Source organism: Mauremys reevesii, linkage group 26, assembly GCF_016161935.1.
Source record: "Mauremys reevesii isolate NIE-2019 linkage group 26, ASM1616193v1, whole genome shotgun sequence".
Taxonomy (NCBI): domain Eukaryota; kingdom Metazoa; phylum Chordata; order Testudines; family Geoemydidae; genus Mauremys; species Mauremys reevesii.
The window spans coordinates 11,350,984-11,369,817 of NC_052648.1; the positions used below are offsets into that span (position 1 = coordinate 11,350,984).

At 59.4% G+C, this 18,834-nt stretch overlaps 1 protein-coding gene across 2 annotated transcripts; it reads left to right on the forward strand.

The window, feature by feature from the left end:
- Nucleotides 1–3,220: 3,220 nt before the first annotated feature.
- LOC120391880 (diencephalon/mesencephalon homeobox protein 1-like) lies at nucleotides 3,221–8,365 on the forward strand. 2 transcript variants are annotated; one of them, XM_039516104.1, is made up of 4 exons: nucleotides 3,221–3,500; nucleotides 6,170–6,352; nucleotides 7,183–7,358; nucleotides 7,786–8,365. In XM_039516104.1, exons 2-4 carry the CDS (start codon nucleotides 6,211–6,213, stop codon nucleotides 8,155–8,157), a joined length of 690 nt encoding a protein of 229 aa, XP_039372038.1. In that variant the 5' UTR covers nucleotides 3,221–3,500; nucleotides 6,170–6,210; the 3' UTR covers nucleotides 8,158–8,365. The 2 variants fall into 2 exon arrangements, with proteins under 2 accessions (XP_039372038.1, XP_039372039.1); XM_039516105.1 differs by lacking the exon at nucleotides 3,221–3,500 and adding an exon at nucleotides 5,756–5,809.
- The last annotated feature ends 10,469 nt before the right edge of the window (nucleotides 8,366–18,834 follow it).

Genomic DNA, 18,834 nt, shown 5'->3' on the forward strand with positions numbered 1-18,834 from the left:
AGTTATGTCGGGAAAACGTTGAAGTGTGGACCAGGCCTTTCTGAAAACGTGGGTGTAACTGACTAAGGTCCTGGAGCGTCAGAACCAGGATTAGAACTCAGCACTTCCTGGCTCCTAATCCGTACAACTCATGTACCTCAATACAAAGCAGGTACAGCTGGTACCCACCTGTTTGTGTGTTCTTCACGCAGCGCACAGTCAACTTGTGGAACTCCTTGCCTGAGGAGGTTGTGAAGGCTAGGACTATAAACAGGGTTTAAAAGAGAACTGGATAAATTCATGGAGGTTAAGTCCATTAGTGGCTATTAGCCAGGATGGGTAAGGAATGGTGTCCCTAGCCTCTGTTTGTCAAATCATAGAATCATAGAATCTCAGGGTTGGAAGGGACCTCAGGAGGTATCTAGTCCAACCCCCTGCTCAAAGCAGGACCAATCCCCAACTAAATCATCCCAGCCAGGGCTTTGTCAAGCCTGACCTTAAAAACCTCTAAGGAAGGAGATTCCACCACCTCCCTAGGGAACCCATTCCAGTGCTTCACCACGCTACTAGTGAAAAAGTTTTGCCTAATGTCCAACCTAAACCTCCCCCTCTGCAACTTGAGACCATTACTCCTTGTTCTGTCATCTGCCACCACTGAGAACAGTCTAGATCCATCCTCTTGGGAACCCCCTTTCAGGTAGTTGAAAGCAGCTATCAAATCCCCCCCTCATTCTTCTCTTCTGCAGACTAAACAATCCCACTTCCCTCAGCCTCTCCTCATAAGTCATGTGCTCCAGCCCCCTAATCATTTTTGTTGCCCTCCGCTGGACTCTCTCCAATTTTTCCACATCCTTCTTGTAGTGTGGGGCCCAAAACTGGACACAGTACTCCAAATGAGGCCTCACCAGTGCTGAGTAGAGGGGAATGATCACGTCCCTCGATCTGCTGGAAATGCCCCTACTTATACAACCCAAAATGCCATTAGCCTCCTTGGCAACAAGGGCACACTGTTGACTCGTATCCAGCTTTTCATCCACTGTAACCCCTAGGTCCTTTTCTGCAGAACTGCTGCCCAGCCATTCGGTCCCTAGTCTGTAGCAGTGCAGATGGACAACAGGAGAGAGATCACTTGATCATTACCTGTTAGGTTCACTCCTTCTGGGGCACCTGGCATTGGCCACTGTTGGCAGACAGGATACTGGGCTAGATGGACCTTTGGTCTGACCCAGTGTGGCCGGTCTTATGTTCTTATGACCGAGCCCTCTGTCAGCCAGGTCCTTTCCCACTGTGCTAGCCATTGTTGTATCAGTCCTTAAAACTCACTGCCCTGCTTCTCTCTGGGTCAGGAGCTCGGGAGACATAGGGCTCCCAGACACTCCCAACACAGGCACTGCATCAAGTCCTGCAGGACAAACTGGGACCAGCTCAGCCTCCAGGCGCAATATCCCTGCTCCCTCGGAGGGGTCTCACCCCAGAGCGTGGGGCTGGGGGGTGAATACAGAGGGCTGCCCTGGCCACCCCAGGGGGGAGGTGCTGCCCCACAAGAACCTTTGTGGCTTGAGTCCTTCCCCTCCCCCAGCCCAGCAGAGGAGGGAGAAGTTGGGGTGAAATCCTGTAAACCCCCCACCCCCGTTTTAAACAGCAAATCTTTGCTAATCCCCCAGGGTGGCTGGCAGACAAAGGCTCCTTGGCCCCTAATCCCACCTCTCCCGAAGGGCCAGGGGATTGTCAAGAAGGGGATCAGCTAATTGATTATTTAGCTGGAAGCTAATTTGCTCTGACAGCCAAAGAGCGGCCGCCAGAATGGACCGGCGTGATGGCCAGCGAAAGCGGCTCGCTGGACAGCCGCCATGAGCCAGGCGGGGGGCAGCGCGTGTGGGTAGGAACTGAGAGCTGCCCAAGGGGCCGGGGCCGGGCCAGACGTGTGGGCAGCTCCAAAGGGCACTTCGGGGGGGAGCTGTCAAGGTATTTGGGGTTTGTGCATCCCCCTGGGTCTATTGTTATTAAAAAAGGAAATAACCGTGGAGCTCAGAAACTCAAATCTATTTCCCTGAGTTCAGCCCCTGTCCCATTCCCCTGCCCCCAGATGACCAGAGGTGCATTGGTGTGTTATTGTAGGGTCAGTCGTGTGTGCGGGGCTGTGTACGTTGCTTTGCCGTCATCATGTTTTCAGGAGAATTAGGCTGCGCATACCGGGTTGTTATTGTAGGGTTGCTAATAAGAACTGGGCATGTGTTCTCTGGTTTGTTATCGTAGGGTTGCTCATCAGAACGTGGCCTCCATACACTGGTTTGTTATTGTAGGGTGGCTTGTGGGATCTAGGTTGAGTACATGGGTTTGTTATTGTAGGGTTGTTCAGGGGGTGCAAAATCATGCAAAAGGAAGCATCAAAAAATTCTGTATGAAATTCCATAAGCTGGTGACGCCTGTGGGAGCTCGATGTGGGGCGTGTGGGTGCTGGACTAGGAAAAAGGGGCGCTGGGTTCCCGGACTGTCTGCTAACTCGCCGTGGGACCTGGGGTGCCCCTGCTGGCCTCGAAGGAGAGGAGTGAATTAGTGAGTCCTTTGTCTTGTCCGTGTGGCTGGGAAGATCCAGGGGTGGGGGCGTGGGGGCTGTGTCTCAGTCTGGGCCTGAGCAGCGCCTGGTCTTGGTTGGGCTGTTACGTACGACTGTAAAACATCAGACTGACGCGGCGCTTCGAGAGGCTGTGTGGAAAGCGGCTGGCGAAGGGGAAGGGCGATTGTTTCACTAGCCAACCCGGAAATCCTCACTAGCTGCGACGGCCTGTGTCTGTGTGTCCCTGTTTGTGTGTGCGACCCTGGTAGGACTCCCTCCAGTCCAGCCCCACCCCTGCCGTGGGCCCTGCAGTGTGGGGGCAGCGTTTACATTCCCTCTCCCCACAGCACATCCGGGAAGGGGCTCAATGCTCGGCACTCTGCAGACACAAACTCCCAGCCCCATGCTCACCATGCCCATTCCACAGCTGGGCAAACTGAGGCCTGGAGGTGTGTGGGGTTGGGAGGGGAAGTGATTTGCCTGGGGTCACATGGGAGGCCAGTGGAGTAGAACCCAGGAGTCCTCGGCTGCCCCGTTCACTAGGCAACGCCACCTGCCGTCTGTTGAACAACCGAACCAGGAAAAGGGTGTGGGGGGAGGGGATGGTGGGGAGGAGTGCGGGGGGGGGGGGCAGCAGCCCAACCCTCTGCATTCTTCCACCCCTGCCCGCGTCTAATCCACAGCCTGAATGGGGAATAATGGGACCCCTGTGAGCAGAGCTCAGCTTAGAAACCATTGCGAGTCCCTTTGGCGAGGAAGAAAACCAAATCCCTAATCTGGCCCGAGGCTTCCTCCAGCCCCATTGGCTGGCGGCCGCTCAGGCAGAGGGGTGCCCAGGCTGCTCCCTCTTAAATAGCCCAGGGCAGAGAAGCTGGGAGAAGTTTTGGCCGTGGTTCCCAAAGCCCTGGGGCCCTGTCGTGGGGAGAAGAGGAGGCCAGCGTCCTTCCTGGACAGGTCAGGAGAGGTGAGAGAGCCCTGCGGGGTGATTGGATTCAGCTGAGATTTCAGGGGGTCCCGGGGTGTTTGGGGGTGATACTGTCAGCAGAGCCCCCAGGAAGCAGGAAGCACCAGGGAGATCAGAGAGAGCTGGCAGCCCAGCGCCCAGGGCAGGTGCTGATCACACAGGCCTGGACTCCCCCTGCCTGAGGGAGGGTGGGACAGGGAGCAGCCGATGCGCCGAAAGAAAAACGACCCTTTGTAACCAGCATGGGTTAGCTGGGGGCTTCCTTGGCTCCCCCCATACACCCAGCTCTGCTGATGCTCCTCACTCCTGATCCTCCCCCGCCCAGCTCTGCTGACGTCCCTTCAGCCTGAGCCGCTTGGGCTCAGAGAGGCCGGGGAGCTGCCTCTCCGGTGCTCGCGGCCGTGCGCCATCACAGCAGTGCGAGGTGGGTGTGAAAGCTTCCAGAGCAGAACAGTGATGCTTTGCACAGGCTGCAGGTCAATGGAGACTCGGGCCCCGGGTACCGAGGGGTAAAAGATATCCCAGCGTTATCCCCGTGGGAGCCCGGGAGCCCAGGCCTTTCCTCTCGCGTTGGTTCTACGTTGGAGTAGGGCTGCCCCACGGCCAGCCAGCCCCCTTGGCTATTCCGGCTGCCTCGGCTCAGGCCTGCAGGTGACAGCTGCCGCGGTGGAAAACTGGCCCTTTAAATGGGAGGGGGTGGGGGGCGTGGTAGGAAGGGTTGGCACTAGAGCCGGCTGGCATGGGGATTTACGTACGGAATCGAGATGAAACGTCGACGTTTTCAGCAAAACTGAAATTCCCAAACCAAGTTGATTTGGATCTCTCGATAATGTGGAAACGCTGCCCCGTGCTGGGAAGAACATTGACCAGGGTCTCTGTAAAGACAGCGTCATGTTACGTCCGTGTTTTCATCCAACCGAAACGTCTGAACGCGCTTGGCCCAAAGGGAGCCGCGAAGCAACGTCGGTACCTTATCGAACAAAACGGGGAGGCAACGGTTCGTTTCCAGACGCGCTGCTCTTCCCACGTCTCAGAAGAGGAGCTCAGACACCGAGGGGCCGTCTACACTGCACTAGACCCTGCGCGGCACCACGTCTCAGAGCCCGGCTCAACTCATTTGGGCTCTGAGCTCAGGATGGCCCACATGGCTGGTCCTAGCCGCGTGCTGCCAGCCTGAATCAGTTGACCCAGCCTCTGAGACGCGCTGCTGTGGTTTTTCGCAGTGTGGATGTACCCTACTCTGCATTGTAAACCCAGGTCTGTGGTATCAGGGTTTCCAAGCCTGTGCGTGAGCGTCCACACTGCTTTGTAAACCTGGGCTCTCAGTCGCTGGACCCGGGTCTCGCTAACGTCCAGATTGCGCTGCGTCCACACTGCGAAATGCAGGTCTCAGACTGAGTCGCAGGGAGGCTTAGGCTCTGCCCCACCCCACTGACAGGGTCCTAGGCCCTGGGTCCCGGCTGACTTGTGTGTGGACAGAGGGAGGGCTCGGGCTCAAACCAGAGTCAGAGCCTGGACTGGGTGTGCAGTGTGGACATACCCTAGGGGCCCACGGGGAGCCTGTGATGGAGCAGGGGATTGAACCAGGACCCACCCAGCGTCAGGGTTAGATTTCCTCTGCCCAGAGGTGCCCTGTCTACAGCCCCGGGCGCCACAGGAAGTTCTTGGAGAACTGGCTGGAGATCAGAGAAGTGCAGCAGAGCTGGTGGGTGGATCATTGGTTTGCCAGGCAGGGCTAAAGCGTCATCTGGAGCAACGATGCCCAAGGACAGTTCTGAGACAAGGGGGAATTGAGTGTATCAGTGCCATGGGGGGTCGGGGGGAGGGATGGTTTTGGGGAGTCCACAGGCATGTTACTAGGAATCCGGGGTACAAAGCGCCCCCCAGACATAGGCATGTGCACAGAACCTCACCCTCCATGTATGAACAGAGCACGCGGGGCGCTTGGGGAGGGGAAGACACATGGGATGTGGGTGAGGGGCATCGCTCTCAGCTGGCCTCGCTCCACACCCACCGCCCCCCACCCCTCGCTCGGATTGGGTCGAACGGTTCGCCTCAGAAAGGAAGGGGAGCTCGGGGACGGAAGAAGCCCAGGGCAGCATCCCAGCGCGTCACGTGCTGCCGGCCCGGGGGGGCGTTTGGCTCTGTCCCACCCTGAGGGGCACGGCGAGGGGTCCATTTGTATGTACAGGGCCGTGTGAGGGGGCGTCCGTGGGAGCGGTGTGTGCAGACACCCACCACGGGGGTGGATAGACCTGTGTGTAGCTGAGGGCTCGATGTGTCAGCTGTGACCTGCTGGGTGACCTGGGGTAAGTCACAGCCCAGCTCTGTGCCTCAGTTTCCCCTCCCACCCGTTGTCTGTCTGATCTGTTTAGACTGCCAGCTCCCGGAGGGCAGGGGCTCCCTCTCCCTGGGCGTACAGCACCCTGCATGCCAGGCCCCGAGCTTTGGCCGAGGCCTCTAGATGTTCCTGGAATAGAAAGAATAAACAATCATTCAGGCCACAAATTTGCGGCCCAGATCTTTGCATTAGGAGACCCCTGGCACGCTCTGCCTTCCCTCTCTCTGCAGGGCACAGCCCAGCTGCCCCAGCCCCCCAGGCATAACCCCGGCCGCTCCCCCCTCTCCCTACACGGGGGAGCGGCTGAGCTTCTCGCTTTTCTTTCCAGGGCCCTGGTGTGAGACCTCCGGCGGCTAGTGGGGCCCCTCCATGTACTACCTCAGCGGGGGTGCTCCCACCCTCGGCAGCATGACCCCCCTCTCCCTGCTCTACAGCCTGCACCAGCTGCCGCCCGCCCCGGCCCCCCAGCCCTCCTCCCTGCGTGCAGGCAGCGTGGTGGATCGGCTAGCAGGTAGGGTGGGCGAGGAGCGGGGGGGGCGGGGGGGTCCGGCATGGGGGGAGCAGGGCGCGGCTCGAGGCGTTGGTAATTTACCGGGGTCGTGAGGAGAACCACAGCAACGATTGGGAGCTGGAGGCTGGAGCAGCCGCCTCGCCCGGGGATGCAGTGATCTAAGAGCACAGGGCCAGGCCCCATGGACACACCCGGCCGATTGCAGCCACATTCCTTATAGGAAATGTACCAGATGGGGACCCTCGAGCTGGGCCTTGTCCGCACCTCTCCATGTGGGTCGTGTTCTGCACTGGGCGGAGGCCTCTCCCTGAGCCGGTTCCCCCTCTGCTCCCTGGTAGGAATAAACGGTTGGGCCTCAGGCGGATCCGGTCTGCAAGGAAAGCCGCTGGGGTGAGACGTGCTGCTGGCCGCAGGGGTCTGAGCCAGCCCCATCGGGGGCACTGTGCTGCGGGAAGGAGTGTCGGGTCCTTAAAGGTCCCATGGGACTTTTAATTTTTACATGAGCAGGAATATGAACTCAGGCATCCTGGCCAAATTCCAGCCTGGGCGATGCCATTGGCCCTGCCCAAATCCGCCCCCAGAAGTCTCCTCCAGCTTCTCTTCTAACTGGTTGTGCAGCATTGCTGTGGGCTGTGAAACAGCTGCCATGCCCTACCCCAGAGGTGGCTGCATTTCAGTGGTGGGTGGATGAGCCCAAGTGACGTAGGCGGAGGTGCTCTCTGAGGAGAGCTGCCCCTGGATCGTTTTTTGGCGGCTGGGCAGGCCCCGGCAGTTGACTCCACACGGAGGATTTTAGTTCTTTCGTTCCAGTCCCTTTCCTTGCTCCCCAGAGCTCCTGCTGGAAGTGCGCTACGGGATCCCCCAGAAACAGCGCCGGAGCCGCACGGCGTTCACCGGCCACCAGCTGGAGGCGCTGGAGAGAACCTTCGAGAAAACCCACTACCCCGATGCGGTGACCAGGGAGCGGCTGGCTGTGCTCGTCAACCTGCCCGAGGCCAGGATCCAGGTAACCCCACTGAGCGCCCCCCACCCACCCCCTGGGGACCTGCAGACCAGGCTGGATCTGGGCTACAGGGGTGTCTTGTCAGTGGCTCCCCTGGGAGCTGGGCTGGAGGAGTCTGGGTCCTTCAGGAATTTCCCCTTTCGTGGTCTTAAAGGCTCTCTGAGCAGGCAGAGACCACGGGGTGGAGGGGCGTGAGCCAGGCATTGGGGGCCTCCCCAACATTCCCTCTGCCTCCCCCCCTTGGGGCTGGCCTGCATCTCCCCCCCATCTAGACTGTGTGGGGCAGGGAACCAGGGGGCTGTCATGCCTCTGGTCAGGTCCGTGCCCCCCCTCAAGGGGGAAGAAGCGCCCCAGCAAGCGCGGGTGGGTCCCACGTGCACGGTGACGCTGGCTGAGTCATTAATCATCCCTTCGGCCCCTCCCCTGCCAGGTGTGGTTCAAAAACCGCCGAGCCAAGTTCCGCAAGGGCCAGCGCCAGCAGCCGGACCAGGGGGAGGCCGCGAGCCCCCGGGGGGCAGACGGCGCTGCGGGGCGCCCCCTGCTGGGGTCGAGGCTCCGGCCCGTGGCCAAGGGCAGCCCGCCAGGAGCAGAGCATCTCCCGGCCTCTGCGAAGGCCTCTGCAGCGCTGCCTTCCCGGTATCCCCCAGGGGACCTTCCGCCAGCACCCAGCAGGATTTGGCCTCCGGAGGGGACGTGGCCGGGGACAGAACTCAAAAGCGGAGGCCTCGCTGGGCCGAGGAGCGACCTGAGACTGAGCTACCTGCCAGCGTTCCCTTTCCCGCCCTACTGGCCAGCTGGGTAGGGTCCCCGGCCGGCCGGAGCGACCCAAACACCTGCCCGGAGCCAGGCAGGTGGGGGCTGCCCCGGTGCCGTGCCAGACCAGCTCGTCCCGCTACCACCCTGCTCCCTGATCCGCCACACCAGGCCCGCCCCGACCTGCCTTGAGCCCGCGAGCCTTCCCGTCGGGCTGGGCTGAGACCCAGCGGAGTCGTGTCACGTGTGTGAACTCCCACCAGGGCAGGAGCCCAGCGGCAATGGCTGGGCGTGGGGGGTTTCCTTCCCCGCGAGCTCCGTGCTGACGTGGGATGGGGGTTCGTGGGGTTGGCCGAATAGACTGTCTGTGTGTCACAATAAAATGGGTTTTCAGTCCCCTCCCGCACGGCTTCCATGGCCCATCCCCTTTCCTGAATTCCTCCCTTGCTCGTCTTTACCCAGCGTCTGGGTTCCAGGCCGCACCGGCTCTCCCTGCTCCCCACGGATCTGGCAGGGCAGGGCCCAGGGACTGGGGGGGCACTCTGGTCCCAGGGGCACTGGGGTGAGTTGTTCTGGCCCAGCCACTCCGCGCTGATGTTTGCTGGGGGGGGTTGCCTTAGTGCTCCCCCGAAGAGCCCAGAGACACCAGCTGAGACGCCTCTCTGAAGATACCAGAGGTGGGGGCGTATCTGGCCAATGAGTTGTGGGGAGGGGAACCAGGGCCCATGTAGGGGGGGTGTGAGTGGGGGAGGGGGGCGTTCACCCTTCCCCCAGCCCCTTTGGGGATAGTGGGGCTGGGGACGCTTGTTCTCCTTCGCTCCCTCCAAAGCAGCTTCCCAAGTTTTGAGGTTCAGGTTCCCAGCAGTCTGGAGCCTCTGACACACAGAGCAGCAGGGCCCGTTCTCTCCACCAGGGGGCAGTGGTGCAGAGGCTCCCGCCCCTCAGCTCATACTGGAGTGAAGCGGTCCTGAGAGGGTTAACCGGGGGCCGCAGCCGGCGATGGGATGGAGGGTTGGTTGGTCCCCCCACCATGCAGTGAAACAAGGCAGCGGCCAGTTCCCAGCCTGCAGTCCTGGGACCCGACCTTGGACAACAGTTACCGCGTGGTTACATCAATCGGTCGCCCAGGAGGAATCGTCTCCCAGCTGTTCCTGGGGGCTCCGCCGTGAGCGCTGAAAGGCTGGGCCGGCTGGAGCCAAGGGGGTGGGGGAGCTTGGGTCAGGGCGCTGGTACCCTGCACCCCAGGAGCCTAGAGGTCGGGCAGGCTGGTGCCGCGATGAGGGGTGCAGAGGCCATGGACACACCTCAGAGCAGAGGCTGGATCTGCAGGTGGAACCAGCATCTTCCCAGGTAAAGGGGGAGGATAGAGGCGCCCCCAGATGGGGATCCCCCCATTTTCTCATGATCTCTTCAGCTCCCACCGTGGCATCTAATAGCCAGCAACAGGGCAGGGAGGGGCTGGGGGCTCGGTTCTGTCCCAGGGAAAGAGAGTGAAAGTTGCTCCCGGCTGATGGCGGTGGAGAGCCGAGCTGCTCTCAGCTGGTCCCGGCCCCCAGGGCTGTCTGAGCAGAGGCTGAGGACTGGATGGCGGCTGCCCACCGGCACGGTGCCCCCAGCTCTGGACAGGGTGCATTGCTGGGTGCAATGGGCAGCTTGGCCACAGGCCTCCCGGGCTGCCCCGCCAGCCCTGGTCTGGGGAGAGCTGGGTGCTGCACGGAGCTGGGTCCTGGCATCGCTTCTGTTTGAGGCTAGACGCCAGGTGCTGCAGAGGGGCCTGGAGCACGGTCACCCGTCAGCCTCAGGGGGTGGGCACCTGACACGGCCTCTCCAGAGCCTGCGACACGTCCGGGTGGGCGTTACCCTCTGGCTCCCCGCGCACGGCCTGAGAGGAGAACTGGCTGCAGCTGGCTGAATTGCTCTGTGGGTGCAGGGAGGGAAGCCCCAGCCCTTCTCACTCCCAGCTGATCCATCCCCACCCGTCACACAGGGGCCTTGCTAGGGCATCTGCAGCAAAGCCGTGACTCCCGCTCATGGATCCAGGGTGGGGCGCAGCCCCTCGTGCTGGCAGAGACCTTTAGCATGGCCGGTTGGGTAGCTACCCGAGGCTCCGGGAATGTGGCAGTGTCATGCTGTGGGCCGAAGAGGGTATCCGGAGAGCTGGCGACGCTGCAGAACCTGTTCTGCTCATGGCTTGGTGCGGGACGAGAGGGCATTGGGGATGCAGTGTATTCACCCTGGCCAATATACCAGGAGCCATGGGACAAGAGACAAAGGGTGGGAGGGGAAACTGAGGCACGGAGAGGGGCAGGGACTTGCCCTAGGTCACCCAGCAAAGCAGGGGCAGGACCAGTAAAAGGACCCAGGGCTCCTGAGTCATTGCCCCCAGGCTGCGTCCACTGGACGATGCTGCCTCCAGCATGCCGGAGCGGGCCCACTTCATCCCTAGTGCAACCCACCCAAACCGTGTTGGGGGTGTTTTGCACGTGCAAAATGCCTGTTTGCACAGGCGGGTGTACATGTTATGGGCATGAAGTAGGGCGTGGGGAGGAGATCCTGGCCCCATGGAAGTCAGTGGCAAACTGCTGCTGACCTCAGTAGGGCCAGGAGTGGAAAAGGTGACCCCGGGCATTTCCTGGGCTGCTACATCTGATTTCAAAGCGGCTGTTCCAACCACCCCAGCCCCGTCCCCGATTCGGGTCCCTCGGGGTGGCGATCGGCAGTGGCAGATTGCGTCCGAGTGTCTAGGAATGGGAACTTTCTCGGCAGCTCCTGGACCCGCCCTAGCGCCCGTGCAATGCACGTCCCCTGCGCACACAGGGCTGCCCACCGCGGCGGTGCTGACGCCTCCCCTTGGCCCATCACCCTGTCGCTTGGCACCGTTGTGCCACCTGCACAGGCAGAAACGCAGCCGGAACCAGGTGTGTGGTGCTTCCCACAGTGCTCTTGGGCTACCCGGATTGGGCTGGGGGCCGGCCAGAGCCAAACCCAGCTAAAGACCTGCCCAGCGGCTCTCAGGCCTGACCGGTGACAGTCAGCGCTTGGCACTCTCTGAAGGTGAGCAGGGGCATTGTGGGATAGCTCTGGGAGGCCTTCCTCCAGCTGGCAGGGCGAGGTGTGGGATGGGCCTGCTGGCCACTGTCCAAGATGGGGCTGGATGGACCCTAGGTCTGAACCAGCCTGGCGAGTCTGATGGGGGGGGGGTCCTTCTGCTCTCACCACTAGACCATGCTCCCCTCTCCCGCTGGGAATTGAACCCTGGAGTCCCGACAATTGCCTGCTCCAGCCACTAGACAAGGCTGCCCGTGTATTGTAAGAGCCCAGGCAGGATTTCTTTGGGTGGGGCTGGGCTGTCTTTGCGCAGTGCTGGGGCCCTGCAGTGAGAGCGTCGGCCTGGCCCCCGATCGGTGCTGACTGCGGAGACACAGGGCGTGGGAATTCACTGGCTCCCCAGCTCCCCAGCTGAGCAAGCTGCAAGCCGGGGAGTGACGGTGGCGTCTGCGTGACCGTGGCACAGTCTGGGCAGGAGCGTCCCACCTCTAGCAGGCTCTGCGGTGGTTTCTCAGCCCCGTGCACAACCACACGTGCTCCTCCGGCTCCTGGGGGTTTCCCTGAGCAGCGACGCCCCACAGGCCGTGACACCCAGTCGGCTGGAGGGCTGGCGATAGGTACAGGCGGGAGAACCAGCCAGTCCATTGCTTCCTGGACGGCAGATCTCGAGCAGCAACCGCTTGGTGTGTTAACTCTGTCTCAGCGGCCTCTCCCCGTTCCTCTGTCCCATCTTGGGTTGTTTCCGCGTGATGCAGCGAGTGGTCGTGTGCGAAATGCGGAGAGGCTGGCTTAGACTCCGCCTGCGATGCGCTCATGGAGAAGCGTAGTCTAGTGGCAAGAGCCAGGGCCTGGGAGGCCGGACTCCTGGGTTCAGTGCTTGACTCTGCCCTTGCATTTGCCATGGGATCTTCCCCACCGTGCCGCCCCTGGGGATAACAATGGGCAGGGAAACATGGAGCTTCAAAGCGCTGGCGAAAGGTCCCGGGAACTCAGTTCAGGTCAGACATTGCCCAACGTCAGAAGCAGGCCTGGTGCCTCCAGCTCCACCCGCCCTGCCTGGATTCAGCTGCAAAGTGATCTGCACCCGCTGTTGTAAAGCTCTGAAGGCCAGTTTTGCATGCTCACTTTCAGAGGCCAGCAGGTTCCAGCCTGAAGGATGCTGGGATTTGGGGGGTTAACTGTCCCAGATGGAGCACATCAGGCCTTGGCACTGAAGGTCATAGAGGAGTGAGAGATCCAGGAGGGATGACGTGCCTGGAACATGTCCAGAACAATGGGAGGGGGATGCAGTCAGAAGATGGAGCGGCAGATAGGGCTGATTGGGTGCAGGGGTGGAGGGAAGGGTGTGGATGCCCTGGAAGGGGACCCATCCCAGCTGGCAGGGACCTTGCTAAGCAGGTTCTTAGTAATGAGCTTGTGGGTGTCAGAATAACCTGGAAGGTGCTGCCTGGGATAACCCAACCCCCGGGGAGGAGAGTGGGGTGAATCAGGGCAGGCGTAGGGATGTCTCCGCATTAGGAAAGCCAGGACTCCCTAATTCTCCACCGATGGCAGCTACCGACTGAGCTGGAGTGAGAACAGGGCAAAGGAGATCTGCTCCCCGGCGTGGTAGACGTTGAGGGTGGTAAGTAGAGCGAGGGCCTTGGGAGCCCAGCTGCGCCAGAGCAGCCCAAGCCCCAGGAGGGAGAGGCGGGAGGAGGCAAAGCTGGGCATGGTGGTGGTTCCTAGCTTCAGACGTGTGGCCAGGCTGGCGCCAGGGGGTCAGACCCCCGCTCCTAGAGCTGGGCACAGAACGGATTTTTTTCCGGCTCCCTGGAAGTTCCGAAGGAGGAAGACGAATCGGTTCGGCTCAAACCACGTCCAAAAATTGCAAAACAGGTTTTGGCAAATGAAGAACATCTGCTTTGGGCTGATGGAAACGAATTCCCGGCAGCACCGGTCTCCTGCATAGCCTGGAGCCGGTGTCGGGGCTCTCACCTGACGTGGCAGCGGAATTCGAACGCGGGTCATTCCTAGTGGCAATTCATAGGACTGCAGAATGACACTGACTGGTCACCGGGCCTGGCCGTGTGAGTGCGAATGACTCAGTCCCTGCTCCAGAGCCAGCGTGACTAGTTCTAAACACCAGCACAGCTTCACCGGGGAATGGGGCTCCCGCCTGCCTTTCTAGGGAACCCAACTTCCAAAGGCTTCTCCCTCTCACGAGGGTGTAACTCAGCCTGGAATAACCAATCGAGCAACATTCCCCCAGTCTTGGGTCTCATCCGAACTGGAGCTAGAAAACGGGTCCCCTTTGGATGGTGTCACAGCTGGAACCAGCCAGCTGGGTGGTGCCTGAGAATTCCCAGGTGAATTCTCTCCCGTCTGAGGAGTTCAGATTGCTGGTTCTCGGTGATCCAGGTCTCTCAGGACTTAGGAGCCATTTGGGTTTGGACTTTTATTTCCACCTGGTAAAAGGCCCCTCGCTCTCATGGGCAGGGGATGCAGGTGGGGCAGGGGAGAGGATGGGTCCAGATGTGCTTTCGAAGGCAAGGAGCTTGCTTTGGAAGGGCGGCTCCCTGTTGGTACTGCAGAGGGGTTAGGAGCTGCATCTCCTAGCTTGAGAGCTTTTCTTGCCCTTTAATACTCCTGCTTAGCGAATCTCCCCAGGGCCCACCCTTTCTTGGGCTCTGCCAGGACCGTGACGTTTCCAGCCAGCTGAGCCCGCCTGACCCACCAGCCTGCGCTCCCTTTACGCTGCATTGTCGAGGCCAAGCAGCCAAGCCCTCCCTCCGGCCTCAGACTGCACTTTACCGGCGGGACACACCCAGCTGCAGCTTCCCGCCGACGCTGAAATCAGCTCTGCCTGGGAAGGCTCAGCTAAGGAATTGCCCAGTACTCGAGTGCACCCCCCACCCAGAGGGTAAACCCCAAATTGCACCATCTCGCGCTGCACGGCGCAAGCGCATGAAATTCACCCGCTCCCTCGGTGTGGAGAGAGAGACGGCTTTCTGCCCCAAGTGCTGGTTTCCGCACACGCTGGCTTTACACAAAACAAAAGCAAGTTTATTGGCTACAAAAGAGAGATTTTAAGTGATTATCAGGGGGTAGCTGTCTCAGTCTGTATCCACAAAAACAACAAGGAGCCCGGGGGCATCATCAGTTATTGGGAGTGGACCACATCCATCCTGATTGAATTGGCCCTGTCAACACTGGTTCTCCCCGTGTACGGTAGCTGCCTTCTTTTCACGGGTCAGTATATTTATGCTGACATCTGTAACTTTCACTCCATTCATCAGAAGAGGGGGGTTTTTTACCCACGAAAGCTTACACCCAAATAAATCTGTTAGTCTTTAAGGTGCCACCGGACTCCTTGTTGTTTTTAAGTGATTGTAAGGGATAGCAAACAGCTCAAAGCAGATTACCTAGCAAATAAAACAAACACAATCTAAGCTTAATATATAAAAAAAACTGGTTATAAGCAGCAAACTTGTTTTAGGCAGGTTGCAGAGTTTCTTGAAGGCAAGCTGCATTTGCTTGCAGCTTAAAATTCCAGATATTCCTTTCACAGGCTAGAAAACTTTCTTGCCTGGGCTCAGCCCTTCTCCTCTTTCCAGTCTTTTAGTTCTCAGGTGTTTCCAGCAATCCTCTTTCTTGGAAGAACCAGCCCCAAGGATGTCACTCTCCTGCCTGAAATAGTTTTTGCGTATGGCGGGAATCCTTTGTCTCCCAGGGTGATTCCCACCCCCGGTCAGTGGAAAAATACTAGTATTATCATGGAGTCCAGCACCAGGGGACTTGGGTCACATTGACCCTGCAGCCAGGCTGTTTGTTGTGTCCCCAGAAAGACTTCCCGGTGGGAAATTAGCATCTTCAAAGACCTGTTGTTTTCCATATTGGCCCCTCCCAGCCAGCCAGCCAGACTGATTCCATTCTTTCTAGCGGGCATTCCCCAGGTGTAAACACGTTTGTAATCGATGCCTAGACAATATTCCTAACTTCAGCTACAAAAATGATCCATGCATACAAATAGGATCAGCATAGTCAGTAAATCCAAACCGTTCCCATGATACCTCACATGACCTACCTGGTATAAAATACATCCTCGTTACGCCATAATCAAATCCTAACGACATCTCGCTGAGGAATATGAGGTGTGATGCCACACGGGCGTTGACTCTAGCTGAGCACCGGCGCGCCTGAGCTAGCTTTGCTGTGATGTTCCTTTCAGCCATAGCCGGGCAGTGATTGCTTCACCAGGCATTTCCCTCCCAGGGCTTGGTTAATTACATCCCCGGGATTCTTTCGTTAATTGCAGGGAGCGATTGCTTGGCAAAAGTTTCATCCTCATTGGCCCGGGCCCAGGGTTGCCGGGACGACCTCAGAGGTTTTCCACAGTGTTATTGGTTCCTAAAGTCGCCTGTCAGAATGGCTTGCCATTATTTCCCCCCTCCCTCTGGCTCTTTAACCAAAAAGAGCAAGAGAGACTGTGAGTGTGTAGGGTGGGGGAAAGGGGATTGCAAGAGGGGTTGGTTTCCCCTGCATCCCCCCCCCCGCCCGCTGCTCCCAGAGGCTGAGGAGTGGGGAGAAGGGCTTGGAAGGTGGGGTGAGAGGAAAGGGCTTTGTGGGTGTCTGGCAACTTCCCACCGTCCGGTGCCTGATCATCTTCTGCAGTGACCGGTTGTATTAGACTCCTAGACTTTAAGGCCAGAAGGGACGATCCTGGTCCTCCAGTCCCACCTCCTGCACGTCGCAGGCCACAGAACCTTCCCCCCCACCCCAGCCCTCCCTCCGCCCCTCCTGTAACAGACCCAACCTCTGGCTAAGTTACAGAAATCCTCAAATCATGATTTAAAGCCTTCAGGTGACAGAGACTCCACCGTTTACATGAGTTTAAACCTGCAAGTGACCCGGGCCCCAAGCTGCAGAGGAAGATGAAAAACTCCCGATCTGACCCAGGGGAAAATTCCTTCCTGACCCCAAATATGGTGATCGGTTAGACCCTGGGCACGTGCGCGGGCCCCAGCAGCCAGACACCTGAGCAAGGATTCTCTGTAGTAACTCAGAGCCCTTCCCACCTAGTGTCCCATCACCGGCTGCTGGAGAGATTTGCTGCTGGCAGCCGCAGATCGGCTACACGCCATGGGAGGCAGACTCATCATCCCATCCCCTCCAGAGATTTATCAAGCTCAGGCTTGAAGCCAGCCTCTTGCTAATCTCACCTTCTCTGCGACGATCATGTGCTGCCAATATTTGAACCCTCAGGCCCCACCCCCCTTAGCTGTGATGCGCCCAGCGAGTTAGGGAGGAGAGGTGAGCGAGTATGAGCTGATTCATTCTTTTTCCGATTAAACCCACAAGATTTCCACATGACGGCCATGACTCAGGCAGTCCCGCTGAGCAAAGGGGCATGTTTCTACTAACATCCTTTAAGAAACCACAGCCGATCTGCTCCACCAAACAGCTGATCGGGGGCGTGTTTGGCGGCTTGGGGAGGGCAGAGAGCAGTGAGTGGCGGGCAGGCGGAGGCCTTGGGGAGGGGGCAGAGCGGGGGCAGGGAGAAGTGGAGTGAGATGGGGCCTTGAGGGAGGGAGTGGAGTGAGGGCGGAGCCTCAGGGGAGGGGGCGGAGCCGGGGCAGGAAGAGGTAGAGCGAGGTGGGGTGTGCGGGTGGAGCCTTGGGGCAGAGGGAGCGTGGAGCACCCCCAGGGAAAGCTAAAAGCCCGCGCCTATGTAGGCAGTGTCTTCCCCCCCAAGCCCTGAAAAACCATCAGTCAGACCTAATCCCCCTCTCCCAAAATCGCGAGATCAGTTTAAAAGTCATGGGATTTTACAAATCGCGTGTAGGAGGTCTGGGTTCAGTTCCCCGCTCGGCCAATACGTCCTGTCTGACCGTAGCATATTGCCTTGCCTCTGTTTCCCCTCCCACCCTTTGTCTATGCCAAGTGGAAGCTCCCTGGGGCACCATGTTAGCCTGGTCCATCCGCCGTCTCCCTTTGATCTCACAGGCTGGCGTGGAGTGAGCAGGCTGGCTGTCTCGGCTCCTACTCCTGTCGTCCGGGAAGCACTCGGCAGCTGGGCTGTCTCGGCAGGGGGGATTGGGGATGTCTCGGCAGTCTCAGTTTAGGGGTGTCTCTATAGGTCCTCAATAATTTATTTGATCATAAAGGGACCAGGGATGACACGTTCCCGTGGAAGAAGAGCCCTGTGGAGCTCTCAAGCTGGCCTCTCTCGCCAATAGGCGTTGGTCCAATAGAAGACGTTGCCTCGCCCATCTTGCCTTGCTCACGGCTACGTTTTGCTCTCAGCCTGTCTATCCAGCATCCATCACTGAGCTCTGCACGGCCCATCTGTTTATCCCCCCCCCCCCGCAGGGGGCAGGGCGGGGCTGTTACCCCCCTTGTACAGAGGGCGGATTGAGGAGCCGGGCTGGGCCAGGTGACACAGGGAATTTGTGGCAGAGGAGGGAACTGAGGCAGGTCCCCCCCAGTCAGAGGCGGTGTAACCACTGGAGCATCCTTCCTTGTGGGTGGTGCTATGGGCTCTCCTGCCCCCCGCCCCCCCCATACATGCAGTGTTGCCAAACTCTCCCCAAGATCGGGCTTCTGGCTCTTGCCGGCGCCTGTCTGCCCAGGTGCGGGAAGCTCCAGCCTTTGCTGATTTGCAGACGGCCCCCAGGGAAAACCCCTCTGATTGGCTGCTGTCCCCACGTCCCAGCCCCCTGGGGGAGAACAGCCAATGGCAGCTGCTGTGGGAGGCAAGGCAGGGCTCCGCCTTCCCCAGAGGAACTGAAAGACGTTTTCGGAGCGGGGAGAGGGAGCAATCAAGGCTGTTTTCAGAGGGAGGGCGGGGCACAGGGCAGCTCCGCCCCCTTCTCTCCCCTCCTGTCTGATGCTGCAGCACCAGGCCTGGCGAGGGGGGGGATCCCCCTTGGAAGTGCTCTGCCCCCCCCAGGCCTGGGTGTGTGAAGAACCACCCCAGGTGCAGGAGGACCATCGGTGCTGGGAGGCAAGGGGCGGGGGTGGGGCTGAGGGGCAAAGGGGTGTGAGTGCAGAATTGTTGTGGGGCTGGGGCAGATGTAAAAAGCTGGGCGGTGCCCCCCCAAACTCCTTTGGTTGGGGGTCCAGCGTTGATGTGGGAGCTGGTGCAGAAAGTTAATCGATGGGGGAGGGTACCGCACCCCAAATTGTCTCTCATTATCATTTGCCACCACGAACTGCAATACACACACGGGGGAGTTTTTAAAAAAATCAGGAGACACCTGAAAAAATATGAATTAAAAAAATTCTCACAATTTTTAGGGCCAAGCGCGGGATCTGTCAGGGCTGAGCCTTTGGGGTTGGTAAAAATAGATTTGCAGATTCTAAGGCGGGAGGGGACCATGGTGATCCTGTCGTCTGACCTCCTGAGCAGCCCAGGCCATAGGCCTTCCCTGAATCGCTTCCTGCTTGCACAAGTGCCAGGTGTGCATGGGAGGAGCTCGCCCTAAGAATTCCATCATCCTCCCTCTAGCCGCTCCTGCAAACACTCCCCTGCCACAACCCGGCTGCCTTGGCCACTGCCCTGCAAAGCACTTAGCGATGCTTAAGGCAGCTGGTGAACAATGATCAGGCGGCGTGCGATTGTCTTGCTCCCCCCTTGTGCTACGCCCCAGCCTGTCTGCTAGCTCCAATTGCTGGCTCATGCCTACGCTGACGCCGG